Here is a 19,888-nt window from a genome sequence, read left to right on the forward strand (position 1 = left end):
TGCATTACAAATTTTGGGCAATGCAAGTTACATCGGTATAAAGCTGCTGCAGATAGTATATCACTTCTGCGCATGCATATTTGGCTCCTTGTGCAAGTGCTGCATGTACTCACCGGGGTACTTGTATCGATGCATAATGCAATGCACCATGGGTAGGTATCCCAATGTGCAGCCCACCACCATCCAGCACACTGTCTTTTGGGGAGATTAGGCAATGCAGGGTTGGGCAGACATGGGTGATTGGGGCCACGGGTCAAGTTCCCAGTGTGTAGCTGTCTCCATCCCATAATGTCACTTGTATCCCATAATTTTCTTGCCCCTTTTTAAAATTTCCACAAACTTGTGCAGCCGTCCTCTCAGTTTGCCCTCTCTGATGGCAGCATGGAGCCTAAACAGCTCTGCACTATTGTCATAAGCATTGCAAGCACAGGATGCACGATCCTCCAGCATTTGCAGAGCCATAAGAATAACCAAATCAGGGCAGAACATGACAATTTCTTGGAGGACAGGTTGCTGTGAGACATAGCAAGAACCATTTCAGGGTTGTTGGTGGCATTCATGGAGGAGCTGCAGATGGTGGAATGCCACTTCTGAGCTTGAGAAACTAGCACTGACTGGTGGGATAGCATCATAATGCAGGCTTAGGATGATGAGCAGTGGCTGCAGAACTTTTGGATGCACAAGGCCACATTCTTGGATCTGTGTGCTGAGCTGACCCCAGCACTCCAGCGCAGGGACATCAAAATGAAAGCTACGCTGACAGTGAAGAAGTGAGTGGCAATGGCACTGTGGAAATTTGCAATACTGGATTGCTCAGTGGGAAATCATTTCAGAGCTGGCAAATCGATCGTGGGGGACATTGTCATGCAAGTGTGCGGGGCCATTAATTGTCTCCTCCTGGCAATATGCAGGACATAGTGGATGGATCTGCAGCAATGGGGTTCCTGAACTGCAGTGGAGCAATAGATGGCACACATGTCCCTATTTGGCACCAGACCACCTTGCCACAGGGTACATCAACAGAAAGGGCTACTTTTCTATAGTTATGCACGCATTGGTTAATCACCAGGGATGCTTCACTGACATCAGTGTGGGCTGATCAGGGAAGATGCATGACACTAGCATCTTTCAGAGCACAGGACTGTTCAGAAAGCTAGAAGCAGGGACTTTCTCTCCTGACCAGCAGATTACGATTGACAATATTGAAATACTTGTAGTGATCCTGAGGTACCCAGCCTATCCCTTGCTCCCCTTGGTAGCACCAAGGAAAGATTCAACTACTGGCTCAGCAGGTGCAGAATGACGGTAGAATGCACTTTTGGTAGATTGAAAGGATGCTGGCATTGTTTACTCATACTGTTGAATCTCAGTGGAAAAAACCCATCCCAGTGGTTTTAGCTGCCTGTGGTGTCCTACATAATATCTGTGAAGAAAAGTGGAAAAGTTGCCACCAGGGTGGAAAGCAGAGGTGGAGCAGCTGTCTGCTGAGTTTGAACAGCCAGACACAAGGGCTATTAGAAAAGCTCAGCATGGAGCTACAGGGCTCAGGGAAGCTTGGAAGAGCACTTTAACAGCAACCAGCAATGATGGGTTCTGGTGTACTGTGCTCTACCTGGCCCTGCTGTTCTGAGGCCTGTTAAGAGTTGTATGGTGCTTGGTGCACATCTATGAATATAACACTGTCAATGCATGTATTAATTTTTACAATGTACATTTGTGATTATTAGCCTGTGTATGTCACTGGTCCTAAGAGTTGTATCACACTATACAACAAGTGGCTGCTTTCAGAACTCCTAGGCACTCTGCAGCATATGCTGTGAACTAATAAAGATTAATTATTTTCCAGTTTTTTTTAGTAACAAAACTAGTGCAAAGAAAAATCTGTGCAATCTAACTGCAAATACATTAAGAACTCAATAAATTAATGGATCAGAACTTAACAAGGGGAAAGAACATTCATGTCCATTTTACCTACACATACAGCAACTGTGGATTTCACAGGTCAGTTTATGTGATGCTGTGGTTGTCCTTAATGTCCCCTGGGGTGAAGTGATGGGGTAGAGATATGGCCCCTGACACTACCTGGAATGTTGAGGGGAATATAGGGAGATGTTGTAATTGAGTTCTCTATGGACTGCCATTATGTCCTGGTGAATCTCCCTCTCCTGGGACTCTTGGCCCAAAACCCTGTATGATCTTTCCTTCTCCAGGCTGTCTGCCATGTTTACCTTCCAGGCCCTTTGCCATGATATGATTCAGCACTGACTTGCAGGATCTCACTGAACATGTCATCCCTAGTCCTCTTCTTTCTCTTCTGTAAGTGGCTCAGGCATTCCATGGGGATGGAAGGGGAAACCCCTCAAGACCACAACAGCAGTAGCTGCAGATAAAACATACAGAGGTACCATTGTCAATATAGTCACAATGGAGAGCGAAAGTTAAGAGTCAGAACTTCCCCCTTTCCTTGTTAAACCAGACATGCTTGTGCACACGTCTGCTGTAGGGTACTTGTGCATGGCACCACTCACAGCACTGGCCAAAGTGAGTAAGGCCCGCAAGAGTGAGGGAAATGAGGAGGAAATTTCTCGGTTGCATGAAACTATACGTATAGGGCAATAGCACACTTACCTGAGGTTCTTTCCCCTGCATTGGGCTCGTCCATGCTCAGCTGCCAGGACTGACAGATGAGTGGAGACTCAAACAGGTCCTGGCTTGTGCCATAGCTGGATCTCCTGGTCACATGTCCCCCATCCTCCTCCATCTCCTCCTCACTGTTCACACCAGGATCCCATGACTTGGGCTCCTTGGAGGTATCCACAAGGTGTTCTGCAGGGTGGTAGTGGAGTCTTTGCCGAGTTCAGCATGCAGCTCTTTGTAAAAATGGCAGGTCTGTGGCTCAGCACCAGATGGACAGTTTGTCTCCCTGGCCTTCTGATATGCCTGCTGCAGTTCCTTTGCTTTCACAAGGCACTGCTGCTGATCACTGTTGTACCCCTTCTCCTGCATCCCCTGAGCAATCTGCTGATAGATATCCATGTTTCTGTGACTGGTCCATAGCTGTGCTTGCACAGCATCTTCTTCCTACAGGCCAGGAGATCCAATATCTCCTATCTACTCCAAGCCTGAGCGCATCTGTAGTGTGTAGCCAGCATGGCCCGCTGGGCAGTTGCACACAACAATGGAGAACTGCTAGGTGTGCTCACCAGGCTGGATAATCAGAAAAACGCATTTCAAAAATGTGCAGGATTTTAAAGGGGAAGGAGACCTTCAATGATCCTGGGCAATGGAGCTATCAGTTGTGACCAGAGCAGTCAGTGTCTGGCATTGTGGTACAGCTGCTGGATGTCTGTTGTTTGACATAAGTAACAGTTGCATTGCATCGACCTCAGTACATTGACCATGGCTCAACACTGCTCATTTCTGTAATAAGCCACTTAGATCAGTGGGAGACAAATTTAAATCTAGATACATGCACAACTAGGTCAATGCAAGGTGGCTTATGTCAGCCTAACTATGTAGTGTGGACAAGGCCTATAGCTTGAAAGCTTGTCTCTTTCACCAACAGAAGTTGGTGCAATAAAAGATATTACCTCACCCACCTTGTCTCTTTAGTAAATTTCGTGGCAGAGATCTGAGATCAGATCAGCAATCTAATGTATTTTTCACAAGTGTACAGTGCAGGATGCTGAAAGGTAGCCCCAGAGGTATGTGTCTCCAAGGGAGTTTGGAGAGCAAGCCTGACTTACAGGGCTGGTGCAACCCATTAGGCGACCTAGGCGATTGCCTAGGGTGCTAACATTTGGGGTGCGGTGACCGTGGCGGCACGATCTTCGGCCGCCCCAGTCGTCGGCAGTATTTTGAGGGCGGGACCTTCTGCCACCTCTGTTGGGGGCGCCATTTTGGGGGCAGGACCTTCCACTGCCAAGTGCACCAAAAAAGCTGGTGGCGCTCCTGCTGACTTGTACTCACCCTGCAGCAGCAGCTCTTGTCTGCAGAACTGGGCATTACAACCTGGCACACAGGGTCGCAGCACTATTTAAGCACTACTGTCTGCTCCTCTGTAGATGAAGGCAGATGGGCCCAACCTGATTGGTACTGTGATGCCGTGCACCAGGTTGCAACACTACTTGATTTGGGGCCTAATCAAATGTGTTTTTACAGCCATTTCCAAGACTTCACAGACTTTACTTAAATTCATGATTACTATGACCTCCATGACAAAATCATAGCCCTGGCTATTGCTTCCACTCCTCTCCCTTATGCTATTGCTCTTAATCACCAAGAGCAATAGCTAGAAGCCAGGCAAATCTTGTATTATTTGAATTAGGATTTTCTACTCTTTATAGTCTAGCTCTGATTCCTAACTCTGACAGGCTAATGATGGTTTGTTTTCTTTAATTTGATTGTTGAATGTTTATTTCATGCTGGTACATTACATTACCATATATATAGCCTTCGTTGTTGTCAAGTGTCTCACAATACAAGTCTCAATTCCATGCCATGAGTCAGGTAGGATTTTGATCAGAGGCTCCCTGCAATAAGCCCCTATTCTGGCTTCCTTTCCTTCCTGTTGTTTTCAGTCTGATTACAAGGAAGATTGAGCAATGCAGACTTACTGTCAATTTTTCTGACTCCTAGCATTCATTCACCTGGGTCTGATTCCCTGCTTTGAGATTGCCCCCTGCTGTGCTGAGACACCTCAACAAAGCCTTGAGGTTTCAGTGCATTCAGAAAGCAGAGACCATGTGGCTAGCAAAGAGTGAATGAAATGGACAAAAGTCTACTGACAGCATGTATGAATGCTGGGTCTCCTACGTTTTGGTGCCCAGTTCACCTCCTACTAGGGCCTGCCCGCCCAGGATTCTGCTATGAAGAAGAGAAATATGCTAATTTCTGAAATAGAGAACTATGCTAATTTCTTTATCAACAAGAGCAACACCCAATTAATAGCTTTCAAATGCTGTCAGCAGTTTTGCTGTCATATGGCCCTGTTCAGCAATGTGCTGAGTGCTCTCACCTCTCACTGATTTCATTAAAAGTCAAAGGTCCTTAGCCCCTCACAAGACTGGGCATTTAATAACCAGAATTCTAAAATGCCACCCTCCTGTATGGTTTCCATGTTGATTTCTTGCATTGTTATATTGTTGGCCAAAGGACCAGTTCAAGACAATGACCTTTCTGAGCCAATTTCATCAACTTTCCATGGATTTCATGGAATATGAAAAGAGTAGAGATGTTCTATTTTGAGGTGCTCAAACACCGTTTTTCCTCTGTTGAATAGAGTTGCTGTGCTGGACAAAGTTACAGATTTCTTGTTGTTCCTTGGGAAACTTCTCGTTGCTGGTGGTGTAGGTAAGTCAGTTATGTCAATGTAATGTTGATTCTTATTCCCCACTAGCCTAGAATGTGCCAAACTTCTGTGCTCAGACAACACGTCAAGGACTTGCTCTTGCAAACCTTGATACCATAAGCACTAATCACATGAGCAAAGAATTGTAGGATTGAGCCCAAAGAAGCATGTTTTCCCTCTCTTTTTTCATCTTACTTTGTGCATTTGACAGTATTTTTTGTATAGTCACTTCCACTGTTCTCGTGTGATGGCTGCCATCTTAGTTGACACACTGAGGATTGAACTGGGGAACCTTCAGAACTAAAAGCATAAGCCTCTACACCTTGAACTAAAGTAGTTTGCCTTGGACTGTAACAGACTCATATCTTCTGTGGATCTGGCAGAGAGGGGAACCTGTAGTATACCATCCCCAGTGTGTTACAGGTGCACATTCTTCCTCAGACCGTGCAAGAGGGTATTTATCAACAGCAACAGCAGCACTGTAACTGAAACTGAACTGTCAGCAAGCTGCATGCAGGTGTGTGTACGGAGAGATGGGGTGGGCCTGAGCATCTTTTGTAGTGTTGCATTCAGGCCTGTTCAAATGACTCTTCCAAACACAAGCCGGGGAGCAGACAAAACCTAACGTTTTTACAGTTTTTCCTTTCATACTAATAAAAGTCAGTACATACTGTTCAGTGTGCTGCGGCAGAAAACTGATATTTTTTTAATTGGTCCATTTCAAAAATTCAGGTTGACTGTGTCCCCTTCAAGCCTTTTAAACTTTTCACGTTTCAAAACATGATTTCATTGATGCCCATCTTTTATATTTTGTGTATTTTAAAAAAAAATCCTAATTGGATTATTTTTTTACCAGCAGATGAAAATTAGAATTGAGACCAAATCTGCAATGTTTTTGTCATTACTATAGACTGACTTTCAAAATGGGAAGGCAGATGTGATTTGAAACTGTCCCTGAAAAGTAAAAAGCAGCAAAGAGTCCTGTGGCACCTTATAGACTAACAGATGTACTGGGGCATAAGCTTTCGTGGGTGAATACCGTGTCGGACGAAGTGGGTATTCACCCACGAAAGCTTATACCCCAGTACATCTGTTAGTCTATAAGGTGCCACAGGACTCTTTGTTGCTTTTTACAGATCCGGACTAAGACGGCTACCCCTCTGATACTTGTCTCTGAAATGGGAGCCATGAAGTGCTGAAATCGATTCATGTTTTCCTCCTCCTTAAGGATACATTCTGTAGGATAATTCATTAACATGCCTTTTCTGTTCTGCGTAGCACAGATATGATGATGAATGAATGAATGTATGTAGCTCTAGATTTATCATTAAGTGTATTTATCAATAGCTATGCCATTTCTATTTTTAATCTCAAATAGTTAAATATTCATCCAAGAGGTGAAAGCTAAAGCCACAGGCTTTTGCTCACATATGTCTTTTAATTTATTTTTTTTCAAGATCAGTCTGATGGTCTTTTTTATGATCATATATTTTATTATATCATATATTCTTATTTAATAGTTTTGATATAAAACCCAGTCTGACTCATGAAATAAAACAATTGAGTCAAGTCTTCCTGGCCCCACAAGTATCTTTATGATAAGGCATTTATATACCATTTCTGTTCTAGTCAGAATACAGATCCTGGGGATAATTGATATCTAGAGATTTATTGCTCAGAACCTCCTGAGCCTGTTTTCAGCTGTTCTTGTCTTACCCATTCCTCGTGAGTGTTGAAGTCCCAGATAGCTTTGTGAATAAGTAATGGCCTGTGCTCTGTGCTTCTTACAGGTGTTCTAGCCTTCTTTTTCTTCACACACAGAATACCAGTGTTCACACAAGAAACACCAACATTAAATTACTACTGGGTACCCCTGTTGGTAAGGATGCAGTTTACATTCTTAGGACACTGTGGGAGTTTTGGGTCAGTTCTTGGGGAGCACTTACTGGCAACTGCATCTCCACTTTCCTGTCAATTGGCACAGCATCCTCTCTGTGGCTAGCCAGCTCTGCCAAACTCCATCCCACCCTGACTCAGTTCAGGTAGCTTTGTGCCATTATGGTGCTGCAGTGAGCCTCAAGGGACTTACACCTTCTGTGTGCAGGAGAATTAGGTTCCATGCCAGCTCTGCACAAACCTCCACACACAGCACTGGGAAAGACAATGGGGAACCAATTGCAGCATATCTTCCTAAACGATGAGGTCTACAGAGCAAAGAGAAAGCACTTGGCTCCTATGTAGGGTGACCAGATGTCCCAATTTTATAGGGACAGTCCCGATTTTTGGGTCTCTTTTTCTTATATAGGCTCCTATTACCCCCCACCCCCTGTCCCGATTTTAAACATTTGCTATCTGGTCACCCTACTCCTATGTAAATCCTTTCCCTGTGGATTCCCTCATAGATCTGGGGATAGCTGCAGGTTGGGTGGTGGGCCCTCTTTCTTGAAGGGGCAATCTGAGAGAACTCCATGAACTGAAACAGAGTTTCTTAGCCCTTTTGTGGGTTTTCCTGCACTGGGAACAACATGATTCCAAATTGCCATCTTAGAAATTGGTAACAGGTATATGTCACCACACAGTGACTTTAATCTGTGATCTTTTGCCTCAGCAGCAAGATTACTGCAGAATTATGGAACTGTAAATAAATCCTTTCCTGTTGGTTTAACAGACTAAGTTTTTGTTTGTTCTTGTTCTTTGAGATGATGTTGCCATGATGGTGTCAAATGTATGTGTTTGGATTTTTTTGCAGACTGTCATTATTGGCTCTTACCTAATTGCACATGGGTTCTTCAGTGTCTATGCAATGTGCGTTGATACGCTTTTCCTCTGCTTTTGTAAGTATTGAGTTCTCTTTCATTGACACTCTTCTTCTGATGACATGCAGGTAAAGAGTCATCTTGTCAGTTTCCTTACAAAATTCATGTGACATGCTGGCATATTGTGGGAACAAGGAATTCCTGCTGTTCTTAATACAGGCAGTTTAATTTTAGTACCGAGGGGCTTGTAAAGCTCAGTGATCAGATATACATTCATTAGCCTATTTGCCAACCTAATGAAATGTATCTGGGGCTGACTGGGTCATCCAGCTTTTTGTTTATTAAATGTTTCCTAATTTTTACTAACACTTTGCTTCTGGGTGTTTTTTAACCAGACAATTAAATTGTGTCCAGCGACAATTCACTCACATGTCTTACTAATGACAATGGGCTTTGCACTCAGGTGTTCTTCTCCAGCAAATGCTTTAGGTGGCTGATAACGTCACTGTCCTTTTGGTTTCATACTAATAACAACGACAAAAGCTTCATGCTGACTTAACATGAAATTACCGTAAAATACCATTTTAAAACTGTCAGTCCCTTGTGACTCCATAACAAACAGTTGCTGACGCTTGAAAGGGAGACGGTTCGGGGCATGTTTGATTTCTTGTTCAGAAGATGCTCAAATTACCAGAGAAATCAATTGGTCTCAGTTTAGACCCTAATTATAAAAACAAGGTGTGCTCACTAAAGGCAACTCATTCCATTTGCGAGACTTAATAAAATTTTGGATTCTACTGTAATGGGAGCAGTAGAGTAGCCCTTGGCAGGTCAGAGCAGGAGTACATTGCATTGATCAACATTGCATCTGGTTGTATTATTTGACTGTGCTAACTAGTTAAATAGTCCCTATGACCAAGGGTTCCTAAGTGCACATTGTGGCAGTGGGACCTTGAGGCAGGTAAGCACGACTAAGGGCTTAATCGCCTCCCCCACCTCCATCTGGATAAATTCTCTTAACTCCTTTGAAATCTAGCCCCATTGTTAGAAACAAAGTAGTGAATTGGACCCCAAGCTCAACCCTTGCCGCCTGGAGCCTCCGTTCCCTTGGAACAGGCCAGAACGCCAGTGACACAGGACTTGGAGCACACTGGCATGTGGGGGACACAGAATAAAGTAAATCAGAACCATTTCCTGACCACCTCCTACCGCCTTTAATAACCATCTGTATTTATTTATTGCAATGGGCCCTGTTTCTCTTTTCACAGCAGAGTAAATCAAGAATAATCCACTGATGTGAGAGAGGAATCAGAGGGGAGGCGTTTAGAGGCTCACAAGAATCAATCAGTTTCCTTCTCCATTTGATCACAAAACTTAGATGCACTAGCAGTTTGTCTTGGAGCAGAGAATTAGATGTCAGGAGACATGAATTTTTTTATTTTGAGCTGTGCCAGTGACTCATTGTGTGACATTTAGGCTGAATCCTGCAAAATGGTCTGCACAAGCAGCCCCATGCAGATCACACAGCTCGACGTCTCATTTTCCCTATCAGTAAAATGTTCATCTATCTTTGCAAACTGTTTGGGATCCTTGCATGAAAGCGTCGGTACATACATGCAAAAGATTACAGTTTATTAGTGCAATCGAGGCACAGCAAATCTGTTCAGTCTTGAGCATTCTTTAGAAGAGTACAAATCATTCTTTTATAATCTGATGTATAATATTAATAACCACCAGTAACTCATGTCACAGCTCTGAAGATATCTCCTAGTTTTCACTAGTTCATTCACTGTTTAATGTCTCTTTTGGGGGACAGGGAAAGTAGAAGGAAATGCATTAAAATTAATGGGAAAATTAATATTTTCTTGTAGGTTTCTTTCCTTGTATGGCAAAACTCTGAGTCTCCATGCCATTATTCAAAACTTACATTCCACTCTGCTTCCCATGTCATATACAGCTGTGTATTATGGGAGCAAAACTGTGCACTTATGGGGTCAGATTTTCAAAAGAGCTCTGCTTCCTTTTAGGGATGGATTTTCAAAAGTGCTCAAAACCCAGTAGTTTCTTGTATGACACTTTTGGCCAGATTTTCAAAAAAATAAACACCCACAATACCAGGCTCTTCTGGCCATAGTTGTGTATGCTGAGCCCTTCTGAAAATTCCAGTGCAATTTTTAAACAAAAGAACTGGAAGAATTAAAAGGATTGATGTGCATAACTTTAGAATGTCAGTGTAGCCATCCACTGATGTTTGTCTGTTTTGGCGTAAAACCTCCTCTGATTTGGAAAAAAGTGGAACTTCGTGCTTTTTCCAGTGTGCACCAGCAACTTAATAGCGCAGCTAAAGTGTCTGGTATTAGATTTTCTAATGTTGTTTTTTCTGCTTTTTCCCTTGTTCAATTCTCTACCCTTTTATGTTTGTTCATTTTTTGTTTGATTGCACTGCTGCTTGCTGCTTTGGCTGCTTTTGCTGATGCAAATTCAGGTGAAGATTTGGAAAGAAATGATGGATCCACAGCAAAACCATACTACATGTCAGCTAGCCTGCACCGAATTCTGGGAAAGAAGGAACTAAGCCCTAAGAAGGCAATGGGATAACTTAAAAAAATTGCTGGAAATCAAAACAATGTCACTTTTAAGTGGGATATGTATAAACTAGGCAAAAGTTAAAACTGTAAATGATGCTTCTGGTTGATGGGTGATTCTTTTTCTTTTTGCTTGTATCTAAAATCATTAGCAATTTGGTAACATCTAACTAGATAGGGAAATGCTTAAACTAAGAGCTGTGAAACAAGGCCACGTTTTAGTTTATAGAGTGCCTATGAAAAAGGAAAATGTAAATTTGAATCATTTTTTATCCATAGCTAATGGTGTTTTAATAACTTTTGTAACACAGGTTGCTGTTTCAAATGACAGCTGTTTTGATAACATTTCTTTTTTTATAAGTGTATCTTTGTAAACGATATTCAGGCAATTTTTGAAAGCACTACAATGTAACCTAATTAGCCATAAAAATAGATCATGAGACTCTAGCAAACCAGCAGATGGTACTAAATTTGTAAATATGGTGCTATGGTTGTATTTTTACTGTACAAGCTGGTTGACAGCTATTTAAACTGTGATTATATATGTACTAATAGTTCCCTACATAGATCTTTTGATCACCTCCATTACAAATCGTATAGGTTAATAAATGAGAAAGAGTATCACACAGGTTCAGTCTCAAAGAAAGTAGCTAGAGTAGACTACAGATAAAACTGCTTTATAGTGAAATCTGTTATAACAAAACTCCTATTAGAACAGAAATTGGGTTAAACATTAACCTCCATTGAAGGAGTGTTCCACTGTACTTGAAGAACATGGTTTGTGGTTCCCGCAAACTTTCTATTTCCATCTGGTGCAAGATGAAATATGTATAGCTCTCAGCTGATGTGAATGGGAGATGCCCTTGGATTAGTATCCCCTGTGCCTAATGGTTCTATGATTTTATTCTACATGATGTTGAGGTTGAGCTCCACCTGCAGTATGAAAAGGAAAAACTGAAATGCAGCCATTTTCCTTAGAGGCAGGTCTTCATGGCTCTATATAAGCTCCAATTAATTCTGATTTCCTGTGTCCACCCAGGTGGGCTTACTCCCTATTTCCACAGGCTGAATGCATTGTCTCTGTGAGACTCTCAGCTCCTGTTAGCCAATGGAGTAAGTGGCCAGGGCTAGAAATAAAATCTGAGTCTCTCACCTGATAAAGCAGAGCACTAACTATTTAGACCAAGGAGCCAGGGTTTGTTTAGTGTATGTTTAAATCATTAAAATTGCATGGTTATAAATGCAAAGACTAGTAGTAGCTTTATACTGTTGGTGTAATACATATTAGTATTACACTAAGGGCTTATCTACATGGTGCCAGCAAAGCACACTAGAGTGGTGTGATTTGTAAAGCATTTTAATGTGTTGCACCCTAACTGCCCTGTGTAGACCTGCTGATACACTCTAAAAGGACTATGTTAAGGCAAACTAAGTACCTTTTAGAGCACACCAGCAGGGTCTACACGGGGCTGTTAGAGTGTAATACGTTAGAGGGTTTTATAAATCACACCCATCTGGTGCTGTGTAGGCAAGCCCTGAAACCCAAATTCTGCAAGCCTTCTGTGCATGGAACTACCACTGAAGTCAATGACAGTTCCACTTGTGCAGGGCTCACAGGATCAACCCTACGTTTTATCTGAGCGTAATGAAGAGTAATACAAAGAATACATGATTACTGTAAGTAGGCGGAATGGTGTAACCTTTCAAGGTGATGTTACTTTTGTGAATGGGGATAAAAATGCTTTAACCTATTTAAATACTAATGTAGAATAATTATTGTAAAGTTTAAAGGGGCCCAATGGGCCAGTGTCCCATGAGCATCCAGAGATCCAAAGCCAGTGAGGCTACGTTCTAGCTTTCATGGGCTACAGAATTTTGAATTAAGTATTCCATGGCAGTCCACTTAACAGGAGTAGAATTGGCAACATCATCCAGCTTTGTTGCTATTACAGAAATTGAGCTCCTGGAGTTCAATGAGAACCTCAGCGTCAGAACACAGGAGCAAGTTCTTTTCCAGTTTGCTGAAGATTCACTCATATGGGAAAGAATTTTTAAGAGCCTATACTTTGCTCTTTGGAGGACAGCTCCATTTGGAAGGTCAACCAAGAAACAAGAGTTGGTATAATACAACAGAGATTAAAGGAGGGCCTTCCTCCATCCTGCACTTGGGTGAATGGGAGGGCAGCAGCAAGTTCCCATCATGCCTAAGTAATTTTGTTTATTAATACTAGCCATAGGTTGAATCAGTTGACTACAGGTGAGTTATTCCACCCATATGTTTGGAGCAACTCCTGGGGAATGGAAAGATCTTGAGATCACGTGGCCTATACTTTCAAAAGTGACTAGCGCTTTTGAAGGCCTTAATTTTTGAGTGTCCATCTTGAGATACTTTAAAGGAGCCTGGCTTTCAGAAAGTGCTGAACACCCGCTCTTTGAAAACCAGGCTCTTTTACAACGCTTTTCAGATTGGGTATCCAAAAATTGAGAAGCAAAAATACAAGGCTCTTTTGAAAATTTAGGCTAGAATGAACTGTTTGGGCTGTGTGCAATCATTCCATCACCTGCTGATCTGCTATTCTGGATCAGGCCCCAATGTAATATAGGATGGTACTGTAATTAGTTTTCATTAATTGGCACCTAGAAAGGCTGAGCAGAGCCATCTATAGTTCTGCAGTGGACTGAAGAGTTTTACTGGGTGCTCTACTGAAAAAGCGTATTTCTGAGTACAATGCGCTTTTTGCCATATGAATGTAACTGTAGAGTTTAATATGACATAATAAAATATGAATATGACATAATAGAAATAGTAATAATAGTCATATGATTAGTTTTTTTAATAAACCTATGCATTTGCTAGAAGAATTTCTAAAAGTTTTAAACTGAATTGTTTATATACCATATATATATATATATATATATAAAGTTCCTCCATTCATTACTATTTTGTGAGAATTAATTTAGACTATAAATGAACAGTGTTTCTGAGAAGAGCATTTAAAAGCCATTTTTTAAAATGAAGCAATTAAGAGAACTGTGAAAATGCAAAGCAATATTGGTTAAATTCTGCAGTCAATCAGCTGAAATACTTTTTAAAATTATTTAAAATTAAAATTGGTAAAAGAGAACTGAATATTTTGGAATTATGTAGGCAGAAATTAATACAAATATTAATTTGCAAATTAAATCATGCTTTTAAAAGAATGTTTAAGGTGGATTATTATAATGATTCCTAACTAATCCTTTAGGCCAAATTCTGCCAATTTATGACCTACACAGTCCCAGTGAATTCAGAGAATTTGGCACTTTACTCTATTATTTGCTTTAACATGAAGATAAAACTTAATTACTATGTATTTCCTCACTTTGGGGAAGTGGAATATTGGGCTAAGTATGGTATGTTAAGATTGTTTATTATATAGGTTTTGATCCTACAGCCACTGAAGTCAGTGGGAAAATTCCCATTGATTTTCAAAGGGTAGAGACAGACCCGTATAGTGACAAAAGGCTGATTATTATTCCAGCTGTTTACAGTGTAACAAATGCCAAAACATCAAGTATTGACATAAACCTAGAAAGCTAAGAGAGCCGTTGTGCATTACGAGTTCAGTAGGTGGTGCTATTACTTTTCTTATTGTACTGCTTTGATCATTTACTTTGTGCCATTCTTCCTCCTAGTGGAAGATTTAGAAAGACATGATGGCTCTGCAGAAAGACCCTATTATATGAGTAAATCTCTCTTGAAGATTTTGAACAAGCAGAATGTAGAAATCAAGAGACATTAGAAAATAAATACCCAATGTTGTAACCACCCAATCGTGTTGGATTTAGGCCTGCTTTGATGCATTTTCTTCCCAACACAGTATGTATTGTTGGCTTTTATTTGCATGTTTTATACCAAAGCTTCTATGTAAAGCCATCAGAATTAGTAAGGAAACTGTTTAAAAAACAAAAAACCCAAGATGCAAACATTTTTATACTGAGATTTGTTTCTTTTTCAAACTGTATTTAGCTTTTAATTTTAGTGGCTTGGATGTTTTGAAGATGCTGAATATTCTTTTAAATATAAGCATTTAAAAATATGAAATGTTTTCCTTTTGCATATTCTGGTATAAGACAGTAAAAAGATTTCAGAAATCATCATATTAAGCTTATTCTAAAAAGAGAGTCTTTAAATATCCTAAAAATGATCATAAAAATGATTAGATTTAACAGATTGTCTCTATATTGTAATATAGAACTTCAGTCTTTAAACTATTGCCAGTCACCCAGTCTGTACAACTGTGTTCTCTATGACAAAAGTGCCTTACTGGCTATTATTATTACCCAGCTTATATTTTAAAGTTTACATACATAATTTAAACCATAAAATAGAAGTTGCTAGATAGGAACAACAAGACTCTTCCAGCCTAGTTGAAATTAAGTGGTATAAAATCAACTGCATTTTAAATACATTTGACATTTTTGCTAAATACTGCAGCATGCATAATTTCCCTATTACTATTGTCAGGTCATAAGTATTTTATGCTCCAAAAAAGAAAGTAAAAGAGAATGGTTTTGTTGCAAAAAGAAAATCATGCAAGACTGTTTGGTTTGCTTTAGTAAACTTTTCTAAATCTAATTTAGGGGATGCTGAACTCTTTAACTGGGGGCCCTATTTTATCTTCAGTTTCAGAAATAGCCCATTGTATGTAGATAATTGAGGGTAGAATTGGGCCCTTGGTATTTAAAATAGAATGAAAAGGGAATGTAGTAGATATCTGTTACACCAATGTTATATGTTTTTTTAAGTTCCCAAATGTAAAGTAGATGCTTCATTTTAAGCCTGATTATTTACTATTCTGGAAGTGTTTTATAAATTACCTTTAATTTTCTAACTTTTGATACAGATTATTGGAATATAAGTGCTTCATGTATAAAATTACTAGTGCTACTAATATAAAAACTGATTGTCTATTACTATATGTTACAGAAGGGTCCATAAGCATTTATCTCAAATAAGTACAGGTAAAATCACAAAAAGGCAATTTACAGGTTGAGAAATAAGAGAGAAGTAACTGTCGTTTTCACTTATCACATTTTTCATTTTAAAGTGACTTTTAAAGATCTATCATTTTCATGCCAAAACCAAACTAATGTGAGCACATGACAGTCTGAGCTCTAAAACCTGTTTGCTTCTGCTGTGCAGAAATATTGGGAATGTATTGTTTAAATATCTTTTTGATAACTAAAATGTTTAATATTTAATGAAATTTGTTGTTACTTATTGTTTTACAGCTCTTGGGGTATGTTCTAATAAAGATTTAGATATAAACGAAGGATGCCTTTGTGCTGTTGCTTTTATTTACGTGTGTGGCTTTTTAGGCAAATACCTTCATGAAAACTCACTGCAAAAATATTTTAGTTAGATTTATACCACACCACACAAGTGCACCCATCTCCTGTCCTGGGTGCCACTGACATCTTAATACATCTCCTTAAATAAACAGACTCCAGCAATTACCTGCAGATAGCACAGCCCTGGCAGCAACATGATTATAATAAACCTCACCAGCAAAATCACTCTCAGAATGATGCATCATTGCAATGTGACGATTAGGAGTATTCAGCTCTTGGCTCAATCCAAGAACTCGCCTTAATTTGATTTATTTATATGTGTTTTAGAACCTGTTTTTCAAGCCTCTTAGTACCTTGTACAACTTAAAAAAAATATTAAAGGATCAGTATCCATAACATGAAAGCTACTGGGCTGACACTAAAGTAAATGGGTGGTGAACTGAAAACCTAGAGGTGATAGGAAGCTTTAGTAGTAGTATTTATATTGCACTAGTGATTAGATCTCTCAGTCAAACACTGGGGCACACTGCAAACACATAACAGAGAGACAGATCCTGCCCAGAAGACCTTGCAATCTTAAGTAAAAAGTGTAATGTCCTTATCATGAAAGGGATAGAAAATTCCAGTTAATATGGATGGACAAATTTCCCTTTAATAAAGTGGCAAAATTTCTGTGAGAAACTAAATAGGACAAAGCTCATAAGACCTGTGGCTCTTGCTGCAGCCTCAGGATCAGATCCAAAGCATTCTCATTCAAGGGATATTTGACTTTAGAAAAAGTGACTGAGGGGCAGGAAATGTTGGGTATGGACTGTTGTATTGTCCTCTGGTTTATTACACATAGTTTATTAAACTATGTGTGGGTATCAGACCCAATAATTACTGATTTTAAGAACACTGTGACCTTCTGTACACTGTCAGCCTGGTCTGGATAAAACTGGCCTGAACGGGTTTTAACCGCCACTGGGCAAGCCCCAAGGTTCCATCACCTCAGACTATTTCCTGCCTTTCTACTGATTGTACCATCTTTTCCCGCCATAGATAATATAAAAGAACTGAGATCATAGGCTGATGGTGCCTGATCTTCACGCTCGCAGGGAAGAGCTACTGCCCTGCTGGGTTTGTTTGTTATATAGCTGTTAGTCATCTACATTTACCCCTTCCCTAGCTGTGTAATAATATCCCCTAATACATTTACCTGTTTGTTTTGAACCTTATCTCTTGTCAGTTATATTTATTGTGCACCACACAAGGGGAGAGGGGAGGAAATCTGCACTAGTCCACCGGTGACAGATACAGCAGAGAGCCTTTTTTTGAAGAAAAAAAAAAAAAAAAGGGGGGGGGGCTTGTTTCTATTCTGATGCCTACACCAGTTTACACATTCAGAGTTATCTTGGCTCCCCTTTGAGATAACAGAAATAAGCCCAAACCTGGGCATCTACAGAAGACATGTTGCAAGACACATCTGTTTTCCAAAGCTTTCTCTCCATAGCAGAAGACTAGGAAACGCTAACATTTTTTAGACCCCATCTCCCGCCCCTCAAAAAAAAAAAACCTTGAAGAGCTTCTGGAACTTGGTAGATGTGAAGAGCCTTCACTTTCCATTGTCAAAGTTCCTGAGGCACCTACATTTCAGAGCCTGCGGCATGCACGCTGCTGCCCCATTCTAGATGTCGGGATGCCTATGTCTCACCAACCCTAGAACAATTTAACAGGTGTAGGGTTGCCGACAGTCTCTTATTACAGGGGACGTCCCACAGAGGTGCTGAAACTAGAGGCAGCACCCCTAGCTTGAAGTGGCTTCCATCATATTCAGGGATTACAGTTTGGTTCAATGGCTTTCAGCACCCCAACGATACAAATTGTTCCAGCACCCCCAACGTCCCTTCTCTTTCCAGCTCTGTACAACAAGATTGGGAGTTGATGAGCGCTGCAAAAAGCAGCAAGAAATACCCCTAGCAAATGTAGGTGAGAACTGCTTAGTAGTAATTATTATTAATATTATTATAATATCACGGGGCGGAGTGAGGCTGGAGTGCTAAGAAATCAGTCTCTTATTTTTGAAATACAACGTTGGCAACCCGAGGTGGAAGATAAGTATTTGGCTACCTATATCACATGCAGGGCCTGATCCTGTAGACAGCCTCTGCACACACCTACCAGAGTAGGCCCCATTCAAAACCTAGCTGCCAGAAGAGCAGGTGCTGCTGCTGCCTAACTTATGACCCAATGGTTGGAGCATTTGCCTGGGGTGTGTAAGACCCTGGTTCAACTCTTTTTCCCCCCACTCCTGAGGGGGCAAATGGCTTTGAGTAGAGGGTGTCCCACTTCTCAGGACAATACTCTAACTGTTGAGCTATGGGATAGTCTGATAGCCCTCAGTCTCTCTGGTTGAAGCTGTTCCATGTGACATAATTAATGGAGCAGGGAAATGGACTGGACAGTCATTGGTTGAACCCTGCATGGGTACACAAATGTGTACCCGCATCCAATCTGTACACTGCTATCCACTAAGGACTTGTACATCAAGACCAGGGTGTTTACGAGTAACAGCAGCAGGCAAACTGAAACTGAAAAGGCAGCAGGCAGCCATGCATTCAGAGAGGAAAAGGAGAGAGGCAGGCAGGCAGGCAGGAGTCAGTCTGGTGGTGATGCTCTTGAGTCTGCACTAAAGATCCTTTTAAACAGAAAGAGGTGAGCTGGAAACCCTTATGAAATGCTTCTTAAACAGGACCTACCCAGAAAAGAAATCGGTGAGTTTAGAAACACAAACAAATTGCCAATTTCCCTTTAACCACAGAAGTAGAAGCACAAGCCCAAGAAAGGATCTATGAATGCTACAAACGAGAGAAGGGGCTGAGGCCTAAATTCCCCCACATTCAAGAGGGGCTTAGGGCAAAGAGATCTGTACATGAGAGGATCCCTGGGATTACTCAGGCTGTGTCTACACTTAAATCTTATGTTGGCATAATTTATGTCACTTAGGGCAGGGAATAAACTACCCGACTGAGCGACATAAGTTACACCAACATAAGCGTCAGTGTGGACAGTGCTATGTCGGCAAGACAGTGGGGGCTGGAGTAGTTAAGCTGACGGAGAGCTCTGCCCTGACAGCTTAGAGTGGCTACATTAAAGAGTTTACAGGACCCCATGACACCCGGCAGAGGGGAAAGATGCTGTTATTAAGCTTTTAAGAGTCTAGGAAAATGGACTATGGCTTCTCCTGCATCGCATTGTGAAAGCATCATCCGGTTATGAACTTGGTCAGGGACTCCATCTTTGTTTGCTCTGTTAAAGCACCTAGAAGACTTTTGAGCATAATAATAATAATAATTAATAATACAGCACCATGTATACTTAAGCACAATATTATCCATCATCTCTGAATTCAGCTGATGGATACCCCTATGTAATCAATCATCTTGGATTCAGATGCTGAAAGAGTGCCTTTGTAATATATCATTAGGGGATTTCAGAGAGAGTGAGACCTGGTCCCCCCATATATACAGAGTTACTTTTAATTAAATCTGCCTTTTTTTTTAACTACATCAGCATCTTTTTGTCTGTCAGGACTGGCTGTGGCTATTGATTGTTTTGTCCTGCATCAGAAAACTTCAAATTTACTGCAAATCTGCTTTCTTCCTTCCTTTTAAAGTATGCTCGTAAACAGACTTTCAGCCTGATGAGTTTTATATATCACATAGTTTTCTTAACATTCATATTACATTTAAATCTATCATTGGCTGCAGGCCATAGAAACTTTAATCCATGTCCAGATGACTTTTAAAGCCTAGTCTCATTTTCTCTAGATTATTGATGTTTTGAGCTGCAGGCTTTCCCTGGTGATTGTATTTCTGCAGCAA

The 19,888-nt window shown here is 40.8% G+C and overlaps 1 protein-coding gene across 12 annotated transcripts in view; it reads left to right on the forward strand.

Annotated features, from left to right (window-relative positions):
* The window catches only part of SLC44A5 (solute carrier family 44 member 5), a 208,277-nt gene extending 192,271 nt beyond the window's left edge, over positions 1-16,006 (forward strand). For 10 of the 12 annotated variants that reach the window (XM_050961020.1, XM_050961022.1, XM_050961023.1 and 7 more), the window contains 4 exons: positions 5,282-5,352; positions 7,141-7,229; positions 8,100-8,184; positions 10,592-14,453. In XM_050961020.1, the coding sequence (XP_050816977.1) occupies positions 5,282-5,352; positions 7,141-7,229; positions 8,100-8,184; positions 10,592-10,704 (358 nt within the window). In that variant the 3' untranslated portion in view covers positions 10,705-14,453. Of the gene's footprint in view, positions 1-5,281; positions 5,353-5,707; positions 6,351-7,140; positions 7,230-8,099; positions 8,185-10,591 lie in introns of those variants that run through there. The other 2 variants (XM_050961014.1, XM_050961015.1) reach the window with 2 other exon arrangements.
* Positions 16,007-19,888: the final 3,882 nt, after the last annotated feature.

Source organism: Gopherus flavomarginatus, chromosome 7 (genome assembly GCF_025201925.1).
Source record: "Gopherus flavomarginatus isolate rGopFla2 chromosome 7, rGopFla2.mat.asm, whole genome shotgun sequence".
Taxonomy (NCBI): domain Eukaryota; kingdom Metazoa; phylum Chordata; order Testudines; family Testudinidae; genus Gopherus; species Gopherus flavomarginatus.